This window comes from Grampus griseus (assembly GCF_964374135.1).
Source record: "Grampus griseus genome assembly, chromosome: 18".
NCBI lineage: Eukaryota > Metazoa > Chordata > Mammalia > Artiodactyla > Delphinidae > Grampus > Grampus griseus.
In genome coordinates, this window is record NC_139012.1 from 8,824,511 (window position 1) to 8,848,704 (window position 24,194).

General features: G+C 40.5%; 1 protein-coding gene across 5 annotated transcripts in view; it reads right to left on the minus strand.

Moving 5' to 3' along the window:
- TPP2 (tripeptidyl peptidase 2) overlaps window positions 1-24,194 on the minus strand; it is a 67,595-nt gene that overhangs the window by 24,424 nt on the left and 18,977 nt on the right. For all 5 annotated transcript variants that reach the window (XR_014298063.1, XM_082675677.1, XM_082675675.1 and 2 more), the window contains exons 5-16: window positions 21,088-21,212; window positions 16,913-17,076; window positions 14,972-15,126; window positions 14,250-14,326; window positions 10,969-11,096; window positions 8,282-8,381; window positions 6,627-6,775; window positions 4,894-5,009; window positions 4,191-4,359; window positions 3,315-3,472; window positions 2,933-3,009; window positions 904-1,010 (exon numbers count right to left, since the gene is read on the minus strand). Coding sequence is in view for 4 of the 5 variants with exons in the window: in XM_082675677.1 (XP_082531803.1) it covers window positions 904-1,010; window positions 2,933-3,009; window positions 3,315-3,472; window positions 4,191-4,359; window positions 4,894-5,009; window positions 6,627-6,775; window positions 8,282-8,381; window positions 10,969-11,096; window positions 14,250-14,326; window positions 14,972-15,126; window positions 16,913-17,076; window positions 21,088-21,212 (1,525 nt within the window). In the remaining variant the exon portion in view is untranslated. The remainder of the gene's footprint in view (window positions 1-903; window positions 1,011-2,932; window positions 3,010-3,314; window positions 3,473-4,190; window positions 4,360-4,893; window positions 5,010-6,626; window positions 6,776-8,281; window positions 8,382-10,968; window positions 11,097-14,249; window positions 14,327-14,971; window positions 15,127-16,912; window positions 17,077-21,087; window positions 21,213-24,194) is intronic.

Here is a 24,194-nt window from a genome sequence, read left to right on the forward strand (position 1 = left end):
GTGCCCTTGACCAACATCTCTCCCACCCCCTCCACCTCCCACAGTATATATCTAATCAAAGACTGCTAAATGCTCTGAGCTACTTCTATTCTGGATGATCTGATCAATTCTTATTAAAAACAAAAAACAAACACACAAAAAAACCAAAGAACTAATTATTTTCAATACCCAACCTAAACAAATCATAATTAGGGCATTATAATCACTGACATTTACCAGTAAACAGACATCATGTTCAATATGAATTAACTATAGATCTTTATTCTTTGGTATGATTAGCACACGTTTTATTAGAGTTAGATGTTACACAACCATTGGGCCTATGTGAGTGGAAGCCCTGAGTTGTACCACGATGCAACTCTGACTCTGATCATGAACGGAGAAGGCATTATTCTGAACCAAATTAAAATCCTATTAAAACATCTTAAGATAGCCTAGATCAGTGGTCCCCAACCGTTCTGGCACCAGGGACCAGTTCCGTGGAAGGCAATATCTTCATGGACTTGGGGTAGGGGGGAGTGTTGGTTGGGGATGGACGGTTCAGGCGGTGATGCGAGCAGATGGGGGGCGATGGGAGACGGCAGATGAAGCTCCGCTGGCTCGCCCGCCGCCCACCTCCTGCTGTGTGGCCCACTTCCTAACGGGCCCCGGACCGGTACGGGTCCGCAGCCCAGGGGTTGGAGACCCCTGGCCTAGATAGATGACTGACATATGAACCAATGCAAAATAGAACTAGATCTTTAAAAAGGTTTGAACCTAACAGCAAATCTACAGTGCCAGACACCTATTACTGTTGTGAGAAAAGTCTACTGCAGGTATATGAACTTTATATGGTCATAACCAGAGCAGAGATAGAATGCACATAAAGGTAAATGGGCAAGACAAGACATTAACTTTACTCACCAGCCCACGTTGCACCCTCAGGAACCTCAATAAAATGCCTCCGAATTTGACCAGGTTTAAAATGTACATCTGTCAAGGCTAGATCATAATGGGTTGATTCATTTACTCTGAAAATTAATAAAAATAAATGATTAAACATGACACTCTCATTAAAAAAGCTTTATATTATAAGCCCACTGGTACTCTAGATTTCAACAGTTCATGAGAAATGAACACAGGGAGTTAAAAGCTGGTAACAAAACAGTACGCACAATGTCATCTCAGTTTTGCAACATGTTAGCAGAGATACACTGTGGAGATGCTTTTTCTGCTTTTTACTTGTTTGCTTTATAATTTGTCTGAAGTCAGACACACAGCTCCCTCTTTTCTGGTTAAAGGAATTCTACAACATTCACAGGATTTTCCAGTTACCAGAATCTGGACTATTGTGAGTCCAAAATATTAAAATCAAAGGCAATGTTTTGTGCCACTGATACTGCCTTATAGTTGAGACTGATATTAAATTTAACCTCTTTCGTAGCTTCAAAATGCACCCATGCCATAAATGACACAGTAAAGAAGAGAAAGTACTTTCATAGCGTTTTTGTAAGGGATCAGTGAAACATAAAGGTCAAATGTATAATTACCCAACCCAGAAACCTAAAGTACATACTAAGGACAAATTCTAGTCAGTATGACAAACATTTAATGAGTGCCTACTATACCTGAGGCACTGCTATTAGGTACTACAATTACAACAATGAATATAATGTCTTCCTTTTCCCCAGCCAATCTAGTGGGGATGGAAAACCCAACAGGGACGTTGAACGTAATATTCTCTGGGGAGACAGGAAGCGTTAGTGGAAAAGATGCAAGGCTCCTGGTTCACGAGGAGCGGTCAGGGAAAGCTTCCTGAAGCACATGAGGTCTCAGCCCACTCCTGAATCTTGTACATTACCTTGTTGAAGTTCCTACGGGACTTCTAGGGAATGTGCGGCTGAGAATTTAACTGTTCCGCAATTTTTTCACATGTGTGTCACTTGTTACCTCCTCAATTTCATCCTATGTTTCATATGGGCTGAGACCTACTGCATATTAAATATTACTGTGCAACTAACTCAATAGAAGCTGTTAACTCAGAGTTGTCTATTGTTTCCAGTACTCTCATCTCCATCTTGCCTTTCATGTACTGAATAAATTGTTTCGTACATTCTGTACAATGGGTTCCATATGGGGTCACGTAAAATGCAGTCCCCGTGTCTTCCGTGGGCTCACAGTCAAATGTGGTGAATTAAAAATGACAACACACTAGCTAAAGTCTGTACCACAGGCAAGTGAAAAGTGCCATGAAGCGGCAGGGAGGGGCTCCCTTCACCCGGAGATGACCAAGAACACACCTGGTCATTAAGTTAAGGGACAGGAAACTGAAGCAAAGAAATCAGCTGTGCAAATGCACCCGTCCTGAGGAAACTGGAGGGGTCAGCATTGGTGAGCTCGTGGAAACGTGTAATTTGGTGATGGAGCCGCGGGAAACACTGGCTGTGAAGGGCCACTGTTTGCTATTTTAAGCAGCACGATCCTTGGGCGTGCCGCTGAGGTACTTTATACAGCAAGCAGTGTGATCAGTCCTGAGTTCCTTCATTCTGGGGCAGAAGACAAGATGGAAAGGGAGGAGTCTGGAAACGGCACTGGAAAAGCGGAAGAACGAGGAGATAATGGTAATCCCAGAGATAAGGGGGGAATCTGGGCCGGGGGTCGGAGGGGACAAAGTCACTGTCAAACACTGCCGAGGCATCAGGCCAGATGAAGGCTAAAACAGCCTCTGAATCAGGTGTAAGGAGGGCAGGTGACACATGCTGTCAGTTATCCTCACTGTGAACAAGGAACACCGTGACTGACTACGCACCACCTTGAACGTTAAGCAAGGAACAGAACCAAAACCCAGTCACCTGGTTCTGGCCTACGGATCCTTTAAAAGTTCACCCCATTTCCATAAACAGCCATTACATAATTACACGTAACAGCAAGCTATCGGTAACTGGGCACTTACTTTGCTGCAATAACTGCAGTGATTGGGACTCTGAACAGAGGACCTGCGTTAGGCGATGCTATATCATAGCCACATACCTTGAGAAAGGAATAAGTGTCAGTATCCATAAACAGACTTTTTTAAAAAGAGAAAATAAAAGAAAAAAAGGGTGAATCTACTCAGCGAATAAATTAATCTAAGATTAAAATGTAACGGTCCTAAGTACAAGTTGGCATCAATTTTCTGATGTCAGGCCACATAATTAATGGCAAACAGCCTGGACAAATACACCCATGACAACCCTTGACTTACTCAGACTGATGGGGAAATGGACTGCTACACAAAGACTTCTACACATTTTAAAGACTAAAGAAAGTAAAAATGAAGATATCCCAATAAATACCTCCGTATAATGCAATCCTTCTCTTAAGCCCCTGGGATCCACACGTATGTTTATGTGTCTGCACTGATTCATGAGTTCCAAATGGCTGGGACACTGAACCCATGATGAATTCGAAGTTAAAGCTAAATGAAGCTGAAGGGATATTTTCTCAGAGTTTTCTGGCGTTAAAAAGACCAAAAAGTAAAGATTAGTTATTTTTTCCTTTTCTTCCATTTTAAAACATTCTGTCGTCTGTCAAGAAAATTCCACAGATACATGTGGTTGGCTGTAAAATCCAGTAGGCACGGGCTCCCGAAACACAGCTTACATAAAAGAGCCACAGAACCTCCCTCACATTTATTTTAGGATGCTCGGAATCCGTTCATGTGTTCACCCAACATGGCTGGCTACAACCTGAACACAAACCATTTTAGTGAATATTTTTCATTACTGCATACAGTTAACAGAATCTGACTAAGAGAAAAGACTCCTAAGTTTACAGTGATGACAATTTTGTTCACAGTCGTTGGGCTGGGGTTCTCCCTGGCTGCTTCTGCTTCCCACTCTCCAACCAAAAACTCTTACACCCAAGTAGTAAAAGTGGGAAAGAAAAGGAATTTGATGCTTTACTATCCACAATTTAATAAAAGCTCCAGGTCCCTAAAGGCCCATGCTACTGTTTTTCTGGTAGACACACTGCCAACTGAACTGCCATTGTATCAGGATCCCTAATTGCCATCAGTGTCCCCTACACCTCTATGAAATACAAATTAATAACATTGTCAATTCCTGTCTTCTCTTTAGAACATTAGCCTAAACAGCATTTTCTCTATTGTGGTACAATTCATTCAAAGCATAAATGTGAGCACATCAGCTTACTGTCCAGTTATTACTCACCAGTATTTTCTGGAAATACAGGTTCAATGCCAACACCGTGATCTGAAGGTGCAGCCACCTGAACAGGATCTCGGAGGTAGATGCCACGGTTATTTCCAACAGTAACAGTGAAACCTAACTTATTAGCAAATGATGTATTCTGAACGAGGTAGTCATAGGCTTTATCAACCTAATTAAGAGAATACAAACAGTAAGATATACACGGTTGGGTCAAGAAAGTACTTTATTGCAGATCCCCAATTTCTTTTCCATTGTAGCAAAGTACAAGCAAAAAGTCAGTTTCTCCATCCGCCTTTCTGACCTACACGGAAACCCCATTTAGGAGGGCAATTCTACCTCACTGGACAAAACACTGGTCTAGCCACTGGACTCGCCTTCCACTCCACCCTCTTTACTCCCAAATGACGAAGCTAGGAAACCTCCACATGCCATTACGACTGGCCGGCTTCTGCCCTCTGCTGCTCTGCCGTGAACTCCACCCTCTACATGTCCTATGTCCATTATGTTTCTCCACCTTAGCCTCACCAATCTGTCTTAAGTACAAAATTTGTTTTCATACCCTCTGCTTACAGTTCAGAGACTACTCTGGCATATAATCAATTAGAAAAACTCAATCGTCATTATAATAGGAGTATTATCCAGTAATCACTGAAATATTATCCTGCTGATTTACAACCCGTTTTTTTCGTACAAACGACAATACCTGAATAATACCATGTCCTTGGGCAAACACTTCTATATTGTCAGCCTTCACTGCAGTGTTTTCGAGAGCTCTTCTGACTGAATGAACCGTGTAGTTAACATTATTAGCTTTCAGACCTAAAAGCCAAAAACAGAAAACAAGAAAGTAGTGTCCATCAGTTGAGCTGGTTACTTGAAACACTCTCTGCTCACTAGTATGGATAGCGCGTACATCCTCTGGTTTTAACGTCTTGTGTTTCAACACTCACTTTTAAATCTTTTTTTATTAAAAAAAACAAAAACAAAAAACTGACAAACAGTCTGACTCAAGCTGCTTGTGTTAACGCAAAGACTTCATTCAACGAAAATTCCTGTGTGCCCACTAGGCAGCGGCATGAACACGGGCTCTGCACTGGGAATGTGAACGTCTGAGCAAAAAGTACCAAAAGGCATTCGAATGACACCTTCCTTAAACTACTGCTGGTCAAACAACATGGTCACTGGCACAAGGTCTCAACCCGGGTGCACATTATAAACACCAAGGGTACTGGAAGGAGCCAGAAAGATGTGAGGTCCCGATGCAATTAAATCAGCCCCTTTGAGACTGGATCCCAGGCATGGCCACTGATTAGAAGCTTCCCTGGCAATGCCAGGGAGCAGCGAGGCTGGGGCTGACTGTCCTCTGGGAAGGATGTGGAGGCCGCCAAGCTGTCCACCTTCTGATAACGACTGATGTTAGAGGCGCAAGATGAGTAAGAGCGCACTCCTGACCCCTCCAGAACTGAACACGCAGACACTTACGAGAGTAAGCCCTGAGCAAAACGAACATGGGAACGCTACGGCGCTCTGAGAGCAAATCAAGAAGGTGACCGTTGTGTGAGAATCCACGAAAGGGTGATGCTCCATGAGAACAGATACGTGAGTCGGTATCCCTAGTAGTGTCTATCAGAGGAGACACAGGGAACACACAGGCCAAGACACGGCAGAAAGGAGCTCCAGGCAAAGAGAGCAGCGCGCCACAGACAAGAGGCGCGAGCGACCCTGAGATACTCGGCAAGGTTGAACAGGACCAGGACTGTGGGTGGAGAGCCTGGGATCTGACCAGAGGGACGCTCCCCAGAGGGGAGGGGTCTTCAGGCCCGCCGGGCTGACCGGACGCTGAGCCCTGGTCAGGGCCGACACCCCCCGTCCAACACCACAGCAGCCTCTCGCACGCCAGCCTAGCGCCCCGTCGGCTTCGCTGGCTCCACGCCGATATTCACTGTCTTCTTACGTGTAACAGTAACCATTTTTTATTTTGTTCACAGTCTGTTTCTCCTCCAACTTTAATATCAACTCCACACAGGCAGGTATTTTTAATGCTCTGTTCACTAATTTAGCCCCAGAGCTAAAATAATGCTTAAGAGTCCTTAACAGCCAATGAATATGCTTGCTGAATGAATATCTGCCTGAAATAAGAGAAATTTATTCAATTACTTTTCACGGCCACAATCTGACTTTATTTTATGCTATGAACATGAAATTGTCTAGATACTTCACACCTACTTAACTAAGCTTATACATAAACCATGCATTTTAGAACCAGGACCAAGATGAAGTATAAATGATACTTTTAAAATCCATTTTATCATGTTACTTCTATCTTATTAAGAAAAGTAATGAAACTGTGGCTGAAGTACACGTGGAATAGCCAACAACTCACTGTCGCTTCACTGGGAAATTGAGCAACGGTAGTAAGGTGAGCAACGTCGTTACCTGACAGAATCAAGGCGATGCCTCCACACGCGTTGGGAGAAGACATAGACGTCCCGTTCATGAGCTGAGTTCCACGCAGCGTCCAGTTAGGAACAGAGGCTATGGCACCTCCTGGGGCGCTGATGCTCACTCCAAGGGCCCCATCAGCACTGAACGAAAGCAGTTAGAGTCTGCTTACGACGGCGGACATTGGATAAACAGGGCCTTTGTAGAAAGGCCACTGGCCAAATAAATTACAGTACAACACACGAACTATCCGCAGTCACGGCTATTTCACTATTACGCAGCAGTTTTTTCCCTCATAAGTGGACAAAATGTCTGTGTGTGTGCGTATCTGGGCTTACATATGGCAGGCCACAGTATTAAGTATGTTTTATAGAAGGACAGTAAATGAGGGTCACTGCTCAGACGCCTGATGAATGTACTTTTCGCGTCTGTAATAAGCAGAAGCACCCTCTTGTCTACAAAGTCTAAAATAGCGCTGTCCAGGAGAAGCATGTGGGACACACATGGCATTTAAAGTTTTCTAAAAGCCATATTTAAAAAAAGCTAACAAAAAGATGGTTTACTTAATTTTAGTAACATATTTTATTTAACCCAACATATCTAAAATATTATAATTTCAACATGAAATTGATAGGAAAAAATGAGTTAATTTACATTCTTTTTTGTACCAAGTTTGCAAATCTGGTGTTCATTTCATACTTGCAGCACAGCTCAGTTCAGACTCTCATGTGACCAATGGCTGCCATGCTGGACTCGAGCCAGCAGGGTCTGCTGAGTTAAAGCCCATAGAGTTCACCATCGCATCGTCACCAAACACCAGCTCAACAACTATCCTTGTTCCTGGCTAGGAATATTGGGGCTATTTGGTTTCACATTTTAACAGAGAACTGAAAGCAATGCAAACAACTCCTGTAACGGGTTGGTAGCAGCCCTCCTAGTGACTATCCTAAAACAAATATTATTGGGTAAATATCTGTTGACCTGTAAAGATGTTCTCACTGTATTACCGAGTGACAAAAGTAGGTTATAAAAGTGCCTGAGTCACGTGCGCTTCCACTTACGCACACGGTAATGACTAAAAAGATGTTCTTCGAAATCTGACCCATACATACGATAGATGATGAGGTTTAGGGTGATTCCCACTTTTCTCTTTGCACTGTCTATGTTGTCTACCAATGTTTGCACTGAACCTTGATATCTGGTAACTGGAACAAATAACTGGGAAGACTCATGAATTCTGACTACTTCCTTACTCTCTATTGATTTTCCACTAGTCTGTTAAAGTAGCTGATCATAAAGCATTTCTGGTGTTGGAAATAGTGTTCTAAAAATAGGTTCCATAAAACGTAAATAAAACTTTCACTGAAATAAAAAAATAAAATTTTCCTTATATAAACCTTACATATTCTTAGTGAAGGACTGTAGACATGGGCATAAAATTTATAACAGAATAGTTATGTCATACATCTAACAATGAAATAACTAACTTATTTCTTTAATTACCCGTTTCCCTAAAACGAGATTGTTAATCAAAATGAAAATGCAAAAACCAATAGAAAGAAACGGTAAAATGACCAAAACTCTACCCCTCCCCACCATGCAGTTTAACAAAATATTTGTAATAGTCCCACGTACAACTCTCAACCTACCTGGGGCCTCTAGAAGACCACGTGTACTGATTTGCAGGTAATTTCTCTCTCAGAGAATACTCGGCAACCATCATATCAGGAGAAACGTAGGCACCAACACCTGTGGAGTGGATCTGGTCATTAACAAAAGGACACAAGACAGGGATCCTAATTCTAAACCCACTGCTCCCTCGGCTGTGTGACCCTAGTAAATCGCCTACTCTCCCGATACCACAGTTCTTTCTCACAAAATGGAAAGATAAGAAAATTTAATAACCAAGGCAAGTTTACTACATGCCAGATGTTACACTAGGTGGTATGCTTTTGTATATAAAAATACCTTCCAGGATTATTATGTGGATTAAATATAATAATGTATCTAAAAGTGTATCTATGTGTAAAAGAGAAATGTGTTTCAAATTTTAAAAATATAACTTTAGAAAGATAAGGAATCAGTTGATTGGTCTTCATTTTTAAATGACCACAAAAATGACTGTAGTAAATAACAAGCATATAACATGCTACATACAGTCTTTTAGTATTATATATATTTTTTGCGGTACGCGGGCCTCTCACTGTTGTAGCCTCTCCCACTGCGGAGCACGGGCTCTGGATGGGCAGGCTCAGCTGCCATGGCTCATGGGCCTAGCCGCTCCGCGGCATGTGGGATCTTCCCGGACTGGGGCACGAACTCTTGTCCCCTGCGTCGGCAGGCGGACTCTCAACCACTGCACCACCAGGGAAGCCCTACATACAATCTTTTAGATAAATGTGCAGATGCAAACTAGTTAGACTCTGCAATCACAGAACATAGAGATCAAACTCAGTTCCTTCATTCTAGAAATTTGGAAGCAGAGCGTAGAGAGATTAAAAAAATTTACTAAAGGAAATGACTGGCAGAGACAAGACTTAGAATCGAAGCCTACCAGCTCCTCATTCTTCTTTACAACACACACATCTTCGGAGCAGAAGTCTAGATAAAATAGGTGAGTTAAGAGGACTCAGGTTAACGATGCTGCCACATAAAACTAATTGTTTTGTAAAATTTAGTATAAAATTTTCAGTGAAACTGGGGATAAAAAAATGACAAAATACTGAGCATTGTAGCAGTGCAGTGTATTTTGATCATTAGATACCTTTGAGGTCTATTTTCTGTTTCATTTTAATTTGTGTACTTAAAAATATCTAGAGATCTGGAATACACAAGGGATGTATCACACTGGCAGGCACTGTTATCTTAACACATGATTTAACAGAATTACTGAATCAAAAGGTTTCAAATTACAATAAAGGGGTCCAGCGGTAAAGAATCCACCTTGCAACACAGGGAACGTGGGTTCGATCCCTGGAAACTAAGATCCACGTGCTGCAGGGCAACTAAGCCCGTGTGCTACAACTACTGAGCCTGTGCACCTCAACTAGAGCCCATGTGCCGCAAACTACAGAGCCCACGTGCTCTGGAACCCGCATGGCACAACTAGAGAGAAGCCATGCGCCACAACGAAAAAGGTCGTGCGTGCCTCAACGAAGATGCCAGGTGCCACAACAAAGACCTGACGCAGCCCCCGCAAAAAAACAAAACCAAAGTATATAAAGCAAGCTACACCTTGCTTAAAATTTACAAGCTATAAATAAAAGCACGTCCTATAAACATAAGGTCACTGATATTTCAAAACAGAAACATTTTCAAAAGGACCAGTTTCTGTTCTAAGCTTTGATGCCCAAATTTTGTTGTGTCTATAACATCAATAATATCTTTACAACTATAATAACACTTATGATATATACATATCTGTTCAGTTACTGATGGATACGCCAGAAAAACTGTTTGGGACCAGTTTTTATAGTCATGCATCCAATCACAAATGTTAAGAGGTGTAAGCCTTATTTTGATCCCAAATTTAAAAATAAACCAAAAAACTTTAGGCCTCATTTACTACGTAAGGGATCTCTCAATTCATCCTCCTCATTCATGATCTTAGTAAAAAAAATCAGGGCTGGGTTTCATGTTTTGTGGAGGGGGGGTTTTGCACAAGGCGGCAGCTACTGTACTATAATGGAAGTTAATTTGATTATTTTCATATTATGACTGCAACTAATTTTGCGCTCCTACAACTCCCGCTGACAGGCATTTTTTCCCGTTAGATTACAGCGAAACAACACTGCATCAGATCCTGAAGACCAAAGAGTGGGAAAAAGCCACATTCATAGAACAAATGTGATTCAACTGCTTTTCACAATAATGAAGCTCCCTTCCTCTACATCTAAATCTTTCTGCATGTTCCAAGAGAAATTAAAAGAGGAAACGCGACTATAAATAAATTGCCCTACACTATAAATAAGTAGTGAAGCAAGTGTCTTTATTTATGCTGTTTACTTAGCCTGGAAAGCCCTTCCCTTGCTTATTTCTACCTATTAAAATCCTCATTCTCACACTGCTTTCAGAAAGCCTTGCCCAAATTCTCAAAGCAGAGGTAACTGCACATTTGTAATCCCACAGCCCTGGATCTGTACTTCCAGTAAACCCCTTACTCCAGGCTGCTGTAGGGGAAATTCTAGATCAGCAAGTCCCTACTAGATTTCACTTTCCTAAGGATCTACTTAAGGCTCACAGTGTCTTGCACAGAGTAGAGATACAGTTAACATTGGATGAACTGAGGTTTTTTGCCTGCTTGTTTCTAAGTCTATTTCTAAAACAGGAAACTAACCTATCACACTTGATGTGGTTCCTCCTGGGCACCCGACTGTAGAAAGGCAGGGGCCGTTATTCCCAGCACTTGAAACATAAATTACGTTATGCTTCCACACAGCTTCACTAATTACTTCACATATTCTCCTGAAAGAGACAGACAATTCCGCTGAACATATAAAACTGTCCCACTTTTCAAGAACTATATGACCATAATGTGAAAATATTTTCAAACATGGTGTATATGAAAAAACAAACCAAAACAAGGGTTCTAAGTAGCGTAAGTAAGATGGTGGTCATGGATCAGGAGAGGTGCTTTAGAATCACTCAGGACATCCTCAAACTACAAGTGCTGAGCTCCTATGCCCACAGTGTTTATAACACCAAACTACGCTCAAACGCACGGTTAAGTAAATTTCGGCACATCCACCATTGGTGGAACACGATACAGCCATCCCAAGAGATACACCCTCGTTGGGTTTTAGTGGAGGGAAGGAGTTAGGAGCCCCCACGTTAAACATGGGGAAAATGCTAGATACAAAACTGAATATATGTGGGGAAAATAAACTACAAAAGGACCAAGAGCAAAGACTGAACCATTGGGCAGTGACTGGGTGGTGGGACAACAGGGGTCCACCTCCATCTACCACTTAAAGTATTCAGAAATGACTCCTTGGGAATCCACACACACAGCTGTGACAAGTGGCAAAGGTGAAAGTGGAAATAAGGCACTAAGAAGAACTTAAATGTAGGATTTAAAATATAAGAAATCTGGTTAGAGCTTGACAGCAAATAAGAAAAATGTACTGGTATTAATTAAAGGAGACAAAGTTAGACCACAAGGAAGAAAATGGGGTCAATATAAAAAAGGTAAAGGGCCAAGGACACTCCAAAGTGATAAATGTGAAGGAAAGAATGCTAGGGAAAGAAGACTTTAAAAGAAGGAATGTTAAAGGAGAGAAAGAAATACACTGAGGTAATCAAGCTACTGAAGCAAGAGAAGAAGGGGCGAGATTACCTTCATGGATGAAACAACTGAGAGAGAGGGTACTTGTGAGACATTCCTTTCCTGCCCCACAAGGGACTTAGTACCAGTGATCTGAGAAAATTAAGGGTTTTTTTTTTTAACTTTTTAAAATTTTTATTTTTTATATTAACATAGAGTAAAATTGACTTTCTTTTTGGTGTACAGTTCTTCGAGATTTAACACATGTATAGCCTGTGCAACCACCACCATAAACACAGTAATAATTTTAGCACCTCATTAAAAAGTCTCCCTGGTGTTATCTGTCCATTTGTAGTTACATGTTCCCTTCTAAGCCCTGGCAACCACTCATCATTCTTGATTCCAGTCATTGTGTCTTTTTCAGCATGTCACATAAATACAATCTTGAGATATACAAGACTGGGTGTATGTGGATGGTGGGTGTATAGGGATGGTGGGTGTATGTGCATGGTGGGTGCATGTGGGTGGTGGGTGTATAGGGATGGTGAGTGTATATGGATGGTGGGTGTACGTGGATGGTGGGTGTATGTGGATGGTGGGTGTATGTGGATGGTGGGTGTATGTGCGTGGTGGGTGTATGTGGGTGGTGGGTGTATAGGGATGGTGTGGTGTATAGGGATGGTGGGTGTATGTGGATGGTGGGTGTATAGGGATGGTCTGGTGTATAGGGATGGTGGGTGTACATGGATGGTGGGTATACGTGGATGGTGGGTGTACGTGGATGGTGGGTGTACGTGGATGGTGGGTGTACGTGGATGGTGGGTGTATAGGGATGGTGGGTGTACAGGAATGGTGGGTGTATGTGGATGTGTGGTGTATAGGGATGGTGGGTGTATAGGAATGGTGGGTGTATAGGGATGGTGGGTGTACATGGATGGTGGGTGTACGTGGATGGTGGGTGTATGTGGATGGTGGGTGTATGTGGATGGTGGGTGTATAGGGATGGTCTGGTGTATAGGGATGGTGGGTGTATAGGGATGGTGGGTGTATAGGGATGGTGGGTGTATAGGGATGGTGGGTGTACATGGATGGTGGGTGTACGTGGATGGTGGGTGTATGTGGATGGTGTGGTGTATAGGGATGGTGGGTGTATAGGAATGGTGGGTGTATAGGGATTGTGGGTGTATAGCGATGGTGGGTGTATAGGGATGGTGGGTGTATAGGGATGGTGGGTGTATATGGATGGTGGGTGAATGTGGATGGTGGGTGTATGTGGATGGTGGGTGTATGTGGATGGTGGGTGTATAGGGATGGTGTGGTGGGGGAGTGGGGGAGAGGTGATCAATAAGTAAACACTCTAAATAAGGTAATTTCAAAGTTAGTACTATGAAGGACAAAGAGGTGAGGCAACATGAAGTCAAGGCTAAGCCAATGGACTTGGCAGCAGGAAGATCCTGACGGCACAGGCATGGATGGGGTGGGGCAGTGAGACATGTCCATGGAAAACAGTGAACATACGTAATAACTAAGTTTTGCTGGGAAAGTAAGTGAAGGCTGTGTGAAATGAAGAGGTTTTTTAGTAAGTTAATTTTAAAGCTAGCAGGTACTAGAGCATGTCTGTGTAGTAATGACAACCCAGGAAAGGCGAGGGATGATGCTGGAGCAGTCTTTGAGGAAAGAGGAGATGAGAGCCAGATCGTAAGTGCCTGAGTGGCTTTCGATCCCAGCACTTCTTTCATTACAGAGCAAGGGAAGGCAGAAGGTTGGGTCAGACAGGTCACAGAAAGGGCATGGAGGTTCCCTCTGAGTGCTTCTGTTTTCTCTGGGAAAGAAAGACGTGAGGACATCAGCTGAGGAATGAAAGGGGAGGTCGCTGAAAGGCTCCAAGGAGAAAAGGAGGTGTAAAATGGCCGTCCAGGAGTGCAGGGGCACGTGCAGTGTGACCAAAGACGACGCTGATGAACATCTCCGATTCGCGGTCCTAAACAAAGTATGACATCAGTGTGACCTCCACAGACCCGGGCAGATGAGTTGTGGGATCACTGAAGGATCTGCCGGGCTTCCACAAGTCTAGATTTTGTCAGGAAAGTACACCTGGAAGAGGTCAGGCTGCGTGTGGATGAGGAATTCTAGTGACAGATGGGCCCTCGGGTCCACCTGGCTGGCTAGGAGGGGAAAACTACATCAAAGATGTGACTGTGGGAATGGGGGCGGGGTTCTCAGAGACAGACAGTTATCATCTACCCACCGAGTCTGCTCTTTTTCAGTTGTGATATCCAATCCAGTTCTAAAAAGCATTTAATACTTTTCATCAGCTAAGCTTCTATGGCTGACAATTGCCAAAGAACACTCACCCAGAATTTGGCCAGTGAGTTGCTTCTCCATAGCTGTAGTTGACAAGATCACACTTATGATTTATAACCTCTATCATCTATTGAAAAGATTAAGAGTCCAGTTTAGGCAGCCATTTATAGAAACAGATGAGCCAGTACAATAAAGGCATGGAATCCCATAGTTTCTTAACCAATTGTATTCCAATTCAAATCTAAATTTATAAGTTATCCTCAGGCATATGGTTGATAAACTTAAAAAAATGTAGGAGGGAGTCACAGAGTACAGGAAGTAGTCAATAAGAAACAAACTAGCATTTGCAGAGTGGAGTTGGGGAGAGGAAGGGGGATGGAATGGTTCTTATTAAAGTCTAAATTTGCTGAAGTAAAATATAATTCATATGTTAAAATGAAATGCAGAATAATAAATTCTTCTCACACTGATGGAGCAAGCTGGCGAAGAGGTCTTTTTAATTTTTAAAGTAGCTCAAAACAACTTCCTAAGGGATTTACTAGAAGTGAGAGTATAATGTAAATAATACTTTCATAGTTTCCAAAAAACTTTATCCTGATAATTTTCAATAAAAATATATAAATGAATTAAGCATTTTTGCTTTTAAAAACGAAGTCCTATACACCAAATACAGTTCCAATATTTTTTGTAAAGCCAGAGCACTTTATAAACCTGAAAACATCCATGATCATTAATCATTAGTCTTCGAAGTCAACAGCTCACAAATACTCACAGCTCTGATAAGGCCCGTGCCCGTTTCCATTGTGCTTAGTCTTGTATCACCAATCTTGATGGAAAGAATCTGAGCACCAGGAGCCACGCCATTCCGTTCAGGTTCTTCTGGAAAATGCCCGGCAGCTATACTGGCTACGTGTGTTCCGTGAGCTCCTAGAGGCAAAAAGGGGAGAAGATGACAAAACATCCTCAGAGACTCCAAGTTTTAACCATTAGATTCAATTTGCACATTATTAATCACAATAAAAGTCATAGAATAAAAATATAGTCTCATCTTAACATCTAACAGTGTATTATTATCTTAAGTCTCTTAACGATAATTCACAAAAAAATGAATTACACACACTATTCTGCCATCCTGGATCCTACCCGTTTCACTGAGAGTGAAAATGTAAGTCACAAAGGCGAGAAAATATTTGCAACATATGTAACTGACAAAGAGCTTATATCCAGAACATAATCTTTCAAATTCAAAAGAAAAATGGGTAATACACTTGAAAAAGCATTTCCCAAAAGAGAATAACCAAATGGCAAATATATGTATGAAAAGATGTTTAACTCCATTAGTCACCCGGAAAATACAAACGAAAGCCACACTGAGATGCCTCTTACTACAGTTCTGAGCCTGACATGGCAACCGTGGGTGGGGCCGTGCACTCACACTCTGCTGCGGGGCGCTAAGGGAGCAGCTGCTGTGAAGAGGAGCTCCGAGAGTCTTAAATAGGCAACCACCACACCCAACCAGTTCTCTCAGACACTGGTCCAAATTAAACAAAAACATATTTCTACAAAGACCTGTACGCAACTGTTGAAACAATCCAAATGTGCATCAACAGATGAATGGATAAACAAACCATGGTGGATGCACATGACGAAACACTACTCAACAATAAGGAACAAGCTAGTTTACAGTCACAATATGGATTCTGAAATAGGCAGGCAAAAAAAATTTTTCTTCAATTCCATTTATATAAAATTCTAGAAAATGTAAAGTAATCTAGAGTGGACAGAAAGCAGTTTAGCGGCTACCTGAGGATGTGCGTGGAGACAGGGCTGGGTTATAAAGGAAGACATGCCAACTTTTGGGGGTGATGAATATGTTCGTAATTTTGACTGTGGTGATGGTGTCCTGGGTGTATGCACATATCAAAACTTACCAAACCGTGTGTATCCATATGTGCAGTTTCTTGTACTTCAGCTATACCTCAACAGAGCTTGGGGAGGGGGAGGGAAAGAGCTGGCTGTCCTACTTCACTCTCCTTCTCCCTCCCCAGAAGTAACAACTACCCTTACCCTGAAGCTGGTACGCACATTCTTCCCACCTATGTTTTCATATTTTTACCACACACACACACGTATAAACATAATATAGTACTGCTTGGCATGTTTAAAAATTTTACACAAATGTTTTACCATGCATAATTTTTTTCAGTAAAGTTTATGTATCTGAGATTTATGCATACAGGAATATGTAAATTTATTCATTTTCATTCCTATATAATGTATTCCACAGGATGAATAATACAAGTTTTTTAAAAAACGTATTCTTTTGTTGATGGGCATTTAAAAAGTTTACAACTTTTTCAAAATTACATAGAATGCTGTAGTGAGGATCCTTTTACCTGACTCTTTGCACTCATGGGTGAATTTTCAAGGGTTAATATTTGGAGGTGAAATTACTGTTCATAAGATGAATTATGCTGATCTATTTTTTGTGGTTGGCCCATGCTTATACTCCTCGAATGGAGCCTACATGGTTATGGCTTTAAAAAAAGCCAGGGAATTTCCAGGGAATCAAGTCACATCTATTATTCCAGACCTAGTTCTTTAGTAGGGACCATTCGATTAACTTCTCTATAAGACTGCTTCTGGCTAGAAGAATTTGTCATCTTACCACTTTGTAAATTTATCTCTAGTTAGCAAGTCTGAAGCAGAATACCTCCACTCGTCACTATGGAGAGCAGGTTTCCATCATCATATATATTAACGGAGTAATTCAACATCTCAGCTGTGCCAAAAGAGCCATATTCCTGGGCCTCTCTGTAATTTCTCAAAACAGTAGATTTACTCAAATCCCCGTCTTCATTTGAAGCAATGCAGGCTCTGTAAGATGAGAATAAAGAGTAGGTAATGAAATTTATCTTATTTTCTTACTTTTTAAAAAATTACACAATACTGTTTCTCAGATATCTTCTCACCACTCTATCTGCTTTTACCATAACAAACATGGCAACTGCATGTTTCATGGAGTAGACAGTAAAGATAAGGTAAAATAACTTACAGGAACCAGCCCTTAAATGAAGTCATGTACAGAGCTTTAGGAACTGTCCTTCACGAAACTCCAGGCACAAGACCATCTATCTGCTTAAGGAATCAGACCAAAGCTTAGCCTCGACCTTTAGAATAGTTTAGGGTGATTCTGACAACATAGTTTAGGCCCTGCTTCCTTCTGATTCTTTTAGAACTGATTTCATGAATCCAACAGCACAGGTGGGCCCTCGAAGCTAGATGAACTACACGGAGCCTCGGACGCACATTTATAACAGCCTTAGGCAAACGTTTGTTTTTCACAAGAAGCATTTTCTACAGTCTTATGGTTGTCCTCCTGTCTGCTCTTTCCTCATTTTATTAACTTTAAAATTTTTAAAATATATATTCCAAACACTTTAGAAGACAGACTGATGAAAACTAAATAAATCTAAAACAGTCATAAATGAAACGTACGTCATTTAAGGGTCAACACTATGTGTTTAGCTATTAGACCTTTCTGCTCATTTTCTAAATAAGAACAACTGTGTTTTAACAAGCTAAGTACATCAATCACAATCGCTATAATGAATTAATGGAAGCCCACTAGTATAGTGTAGAGAGGGCATTATTATAAATACTAAGGCATACATTTCATTAACACACTACAAAAGAAGAATTTGGGAAGAAGAATCTCTGAAATCATCGGCTTGTTTTTATGTATACTCCAGTGTGTGCCTAAAATGATTTACAGCATTTCAAAAAAATAAGTACAATATAGCAAGACACAGGAGAATGAACACTTACGGGGAAAGTAAGGCATAGAGAAAACAAGCAGCACATCAAATGGAATCAGAGCTGAGGTTAGCGGATAAAACGTATGCCAACAAATCTTCCACATCTGCTAGCACCGTTGATGCCAAAAGCAGCACCGCTGATGCCAAAATTTAAGTACCTGGCCAGCCTCCATGCTGGAAATCACTCTCCAGTCCTCCCTTTCCCTCACGCAGCCCATCACACACTAAACGGTTAACAGTTCCTCCATCATTCTCTGGATCTTTCCCCTCTACCCTCAATCCCCTTTCCTACCCTCTGCTCAGCTAACTTGTGCTGACCCTTCAATGACATCTCTCTTGACGCTTCCTAGTCAGGTTCAGATGTTCCCAGGGAGTACTTGCTTCCAGAGTCTGGAGTCCATGGAGCAGCTTCTAGAGAGTCTGCTTGGTACAAAGAAGCTATTTGCCAAATGGTGAAAGAAGGCATCAACATCTTCTAACAACATTCTCACAGCAAATACTGTGACACATTTCACAGCACTTCTTATAACCACCATCTACATGGAGGGACTCAACAATTCAAGCACCATATCAAAATATAAATACAGAACTTAGTGACTTCACTAAATAACTCCACAGAGGGCAAATGTGAACATGGTGCAAGGGTATACGTTTCTGAAGGTCTGTTTGGCTTAACTCAAGGGACAGTTGTTAGAAGACAGAGAAGGCCTGTGGACAGGATTAGAGTACGTGTGTGTGAAAAGAATCCACACTTTTCATCAAACTCTCAAAGGAAAACTGAAACGAGGTCAAAAACCACTGAAAAGAAAGCAATTGTCTTTTCTTTATGTCGTCCTCTATAAATAGTGTTTCTCTGACCAGGTTTTGCTCCCTATTGAGGGACAGCACTTGACACTATGCATCCTGGCAAATACTTGAGTGCAGTCATACTAGGTTACCTGGTTAAGTGCGGAGACAGGGGTTTAACAATTAGTAGAATTGTGTCAAGCGGAGGGCAGACCTGACATTCTTGAAACAAAACAGACACTTAAGGTCACTTTACCTCCCCTCAGAAATGCTTGGCATTTCTGACATGAGACATGAGAACACCTGCAGACAGTGCCGAGATTTGCCTTAAGGTGATTCAAGATCTTTAAGATTCGCTTCAAAAAATTCTGGATCTAACTCTGAGGTGGGGTGGGGGAATCAAAGTCCCATACAATATATAGTATTGTGCAAAACAAGTTAGATTATTTCTAGTAGCACTTGAAAGCATGATTCTGCTGTGTTTTTCATTGATTATACTAACATTTTCTAAAATGTTTTCTAGTTATCACAGATTTCACTTCACTTAATATTTGATTAAATTTCATTTCCAACACAAAAATTCTTCAAGATGTCTCAGCATACTGTTGACAAACTATTACACTTATCACTTTCTTTGTCAATTGCCTTAAAGACCAAGAAAACTTTCTGGAAGCATACACTGGCCCCCTGGACATCCTAACCCCAAGCCATTCCCCTTAGGACAACGTAGTCCGCAGTGCTTTCAACATCTATAGAAACACTTTAATTGAAACCACCTACTGCTCCACTACCCAATCCCCGCTAACATTAAAGTATTTCCTTAAGTCCTTTTGCGTGTTTTGTAGTAAATTTTCCGTGTCACTGAATTTTGTATCTAGTATTTTCCTCACACTTAACCTTACCTCCTCTCCCATGACAAAAATCACTGAAGGTTTATGACTGGGAGTGACTGTATCGTGTTATACCACGGGGTAGATGTCCCAAAATTTACTAAACCATACGTTTGAACAACTTTTTAATATTACAAACTCTTGATCAAAGCTTCTGCAAAGCTTTTGGAAAAGAACTGTTCACAATGTGTGCACACCTGCACATATACACACACCAAAACATACTACAATACATGGAAAAGTTGCATGAATATCAACTATCATCTAGATTGAAATATTGTTATATGCAAATATTTTATTACCACTTTCAGGCCCAAATGGAGTAGAGATTTCCTATTCAACTGACAATTTTATATACCCATTATCAAAGATGAGTTACTACCCACATCTGTGAGAGGAAAGCCCCCTTTTAAGTCGGTGCATTATAAACTAAATAACAAGAGACAGCATTCAAATCACCGTATCTTGTTCTGTGTTTGCCACATCTCGGGAAACAATTCTTTACATATGAGCAGGGACTCAAACTACAAAACAATTTCTGGAAGGGTCCCTGGTTTATTGTGGCGACCCTGAAATATGTACATGCCCAAATATCTGTATTAAGAACATATTCCTGCTTCTACCCAGATCGTAATTCAAGAAGACATACTAGCTGACATAAAGGAACACAACTTCAGTGTATGATTCACTAAGAAAGAAAGTAGAAAATGTACGTGATAGGTAACTTGGTATAAATCATCATTATTAGTAGTAGTAGAAGCAGCAGATACAGCTTACCCTTATCCAGTACCTACTATGTCTAGAAACATCAAATTTACAAAACCCTCTAAGGAGGTACGATTATTATCCCAATTAACAGATGAGGAAATAGGCCTAGAGAGGTGCAGATAAAGCATTCAAACTCACATGCTAGGATTCCGTCTCAGATCTGAGCTCTAACGCTGCCGCCCGCATCACGCTGCCTCGCTTCAACTTAGCTACTAGGTCTCTGTTGGTAAATCTTTACACAACTTTCCTCCTCTGCCCTTAAAACTTTTATAGTAGATGCTTTGCAACATCCTCGTGCACTTACTTTCCAAACTGCCCAGCTTCAATCAGGAACATTTCTACATACACCAATCATCAACCTGCTAATATTATCTGTTTAATGACTACTATCTGGTTAATGAAATAAGATTCTTTAAAACAGCTAAGGGTCAGCTTCCGTGTCTAAAATACTAAGAGGTTCAAAAGGCTTATCTAAAACTACCCAAAAGCCAATTTGGCCCTCAAGTAGCTTTGCCTGGAGATATTAATGTCACATAAACCAAATCTCTGGGCAGTTCTGAGGGTTTAATGTTCTTCAGAGCAGATAAAATGATTTTTAAATGAAGAACTGGAAACACACGGCTTACCCCCAGGTCTCACCATCATGCCACACCAAGCAGTCATATACAGGACCAGGATCACTGTATTTTTTCTCAAAAGAGTTAAGCAATTCCACTTGACTCTGAAGCTCTTCCTTGATTAGTTTATTTGCCTAAACAATTAGAACAGACATTAATATTAGCACATTTTGTGCTCTTGAAAGGTGATATTAACATACAACCAAAGACACCAAAGACACAGTGTGACCCAATAGTAAAGTCATTTTACCCTGGAAAAATGTAAGAAAATTTTCTTTTTATATCTGTGCAACTTGTAGTCCAGTTTAGTGGCAGTAACAATTAAAATATTAAACAGTAAAAAATACTTCTTTTACTCACTATCATATTCAGTCACTCCCTACAGCTGCTTTGGGAAAGACATGGTGCTACACGGTGGTGCTATCATTTGGCCAAGGGTGTTGGTCACATACCTATAATTGTATAATTCATTTCCAAAAGTAATGCTAAAATTGTTATAAAATAGTTTCTCTATCGACTTTTAGATTTTTATATCAGGAACATTTCCATTTCAAATTTGTTTCTTAAGAACCCAAATAAATAACAGGAACCTCTTTTAGAGGTTTACCTCTTTTAGAATTCGCTAAGTTAAGTACATACTATGTTCATGACCAAGTACATACAAGCTGCTATTCAACCACTTTCATCTACAAAAACGGGAAATTCATATGCTTCAACCTAGGCACTTTTTAAAACTATATACTATATTAGACTGCCCTACATTCACCTGAATAGTCCTCATGAATAAAAATTTAAGTTTCACACATTCCCAAAATCTGAAGTTGTGCTTCATTTTTATTTATCCAATATATTCAACATTTACTCCTCCTTAAGGAAAAAGACAATTATATAAACAATTCTGGCATACAATATAAAAAGGATAATTAAATTCAGATCCCTCTTCTATAAAGTTCGTTGTCTATATGTAGCACCTGAAATACTACATTTCACGTCTCCAATAGGAGGCTGAAGAACAAATCTTGATCTAATAGAAGATTACACAGCTGTTAAAAAAGGATGATGTACACAGATTAATAAAAGTTAAATGTGTACGTAGATCTATGCAGGCCAGTGGTCCTTGACCCAAGCTGCATGTTAATTAAAGCTCCTGAAGAGTTTTAAAAATGCTTGCCTCCCCTGCAAGGTTTTGATTTAATTCCTCTCTAGGGCAAAAGCACTGACAGTTTTTAAAGCTCCTGATGTGACTCTAGTATGCAGCTAGGGCTGAGAACCACTAATACAATTGCATTTCTGATTAAGAAATGCATGCCATTAGAAGCCTAAATAGACATTTCTCCAAAGAAGACACACGGATGGCCAAAAGGCATGTGAAAAGATGCTTAGTATCACTAATTATTAGAGAAATGCAAATCAAAACTACTGAGAGGTTATCACCTCTCACTGGTCAGAATGGCCATCATCAAAAAGTCTACAAATAATAAATGCTGGAGAGGGTGTGGAGAAAAGGGAACCCTCTTACACTGTTGGTGGGAATGTAAACTGGTGCAGCCACTATGGAAAACAGTATGGAGATTCCTTAAAAAACTAAAGATAGAGCTACCATATGATCCAGCAATCCCACTCCAGGGCATATACCTGGAAAAGACGAAAACTCCAATTCGAAAAGATACATGCACCCCAGAGGTCATAGCAGCACTATTTACAATAGCCAAGACAAGGAAGCAACCTAAATGTCCATCAACAGATGAATGCATAAAGAAAATGTGGTACATATATACAATGGAATATTACTCAGCCATAAAAAGGAACAAAATAATGTCATTTGCAGCAACATGGATGAACCTAGAGATTATCATACTAAGGGAAGTAAATCAGGAAGAGAAAGACAAATACCATATGATATACTTACATATGGAAATCCAAAAAAATGATACAAATGAACTTACTGACATAACAGAAAAGACACACAGACACAGAAAACAAATTTATGGTTACCAAAGGCGGAAGGCAGGAGGGACAAATTAGGAATTTGGGATTAACAGATACACACTATTACACATTAAATAGATAAACAAGGACCTACTGTATAGCACAGGGAACTATATTCAATATCTTGTAATAATCTATAATGGGAAAGAATCTGAAAAAGAATATATATATATGTATGTGTAACTGAATCACTTTGCTGTACACCTAAAACATTGTAAATCAACTATACTTCAATAAAAAAATTCATTAGAAGAAAAGAAATGCATGCATTAAAAGAAAAATTCAGAAGGACGAATGTCAGGTTGCTGTTACCATCCCTGGGCAGTGGCATTTCAGAGGCTTTCACTTGCTAAACTTTACATACCTGTGTTGCCCGAAAGTTTCTGCAGCTAGCACTCATTATTTTCATACTAAACCAAGAATTATTTTCATTTTATAAACTGATTCACAAAAGTGCAACGGCAAGGATGTTGAACAATGGGAGGTCTCGTACGTTTCCTGTGGAACTAGTACGATCACTTTATGACCCATCAAAAGACAGGCACAAGAATTTTCAAAATAGGATTTTTCATAATAGCCAAAAACTGAAAACAAAGCAAGTACCAATCTGCAGAATGGATACATAAATCGTGGCCCATCAATTATATAGCAAGGAAAATAAACTACTGCAACACCCCACACATGGAGGAATCTCACAAAAAACATCGAACGAAAGCAGCTACGCATAGAAGAACACACACTGTATGATTCCATTTTACAAAATTCAAAACAGGTTAAAGCCGTTCGATAAGTGTCGGAAATCAGGATGGTGGCTGCTTTGGGGAGGAAGCAGCAGTGAGTAGGAAGAGGCAAGAGAGGGGCTGGGGTGCTGCATATATGGGGTGCTCACTTTGTGACAATTCATGACAATACACTTAGGAGTTATGCACTTGTACGTGTGTGTATTCTATGTTTGTTAAGAACTTTTAAACAATTGATAGACACATATGTAAACTGACTTCAGGAAAAATAAGCAAAGAAAAATTAGTAAAAGTAAACAACATAAAACTTGTGAAAAAGAGTCTATTAATTCTCTAAGAACTCTTAATTCTCTGAGAACATGGTAACGTTTAAATAAAAGCGACTAG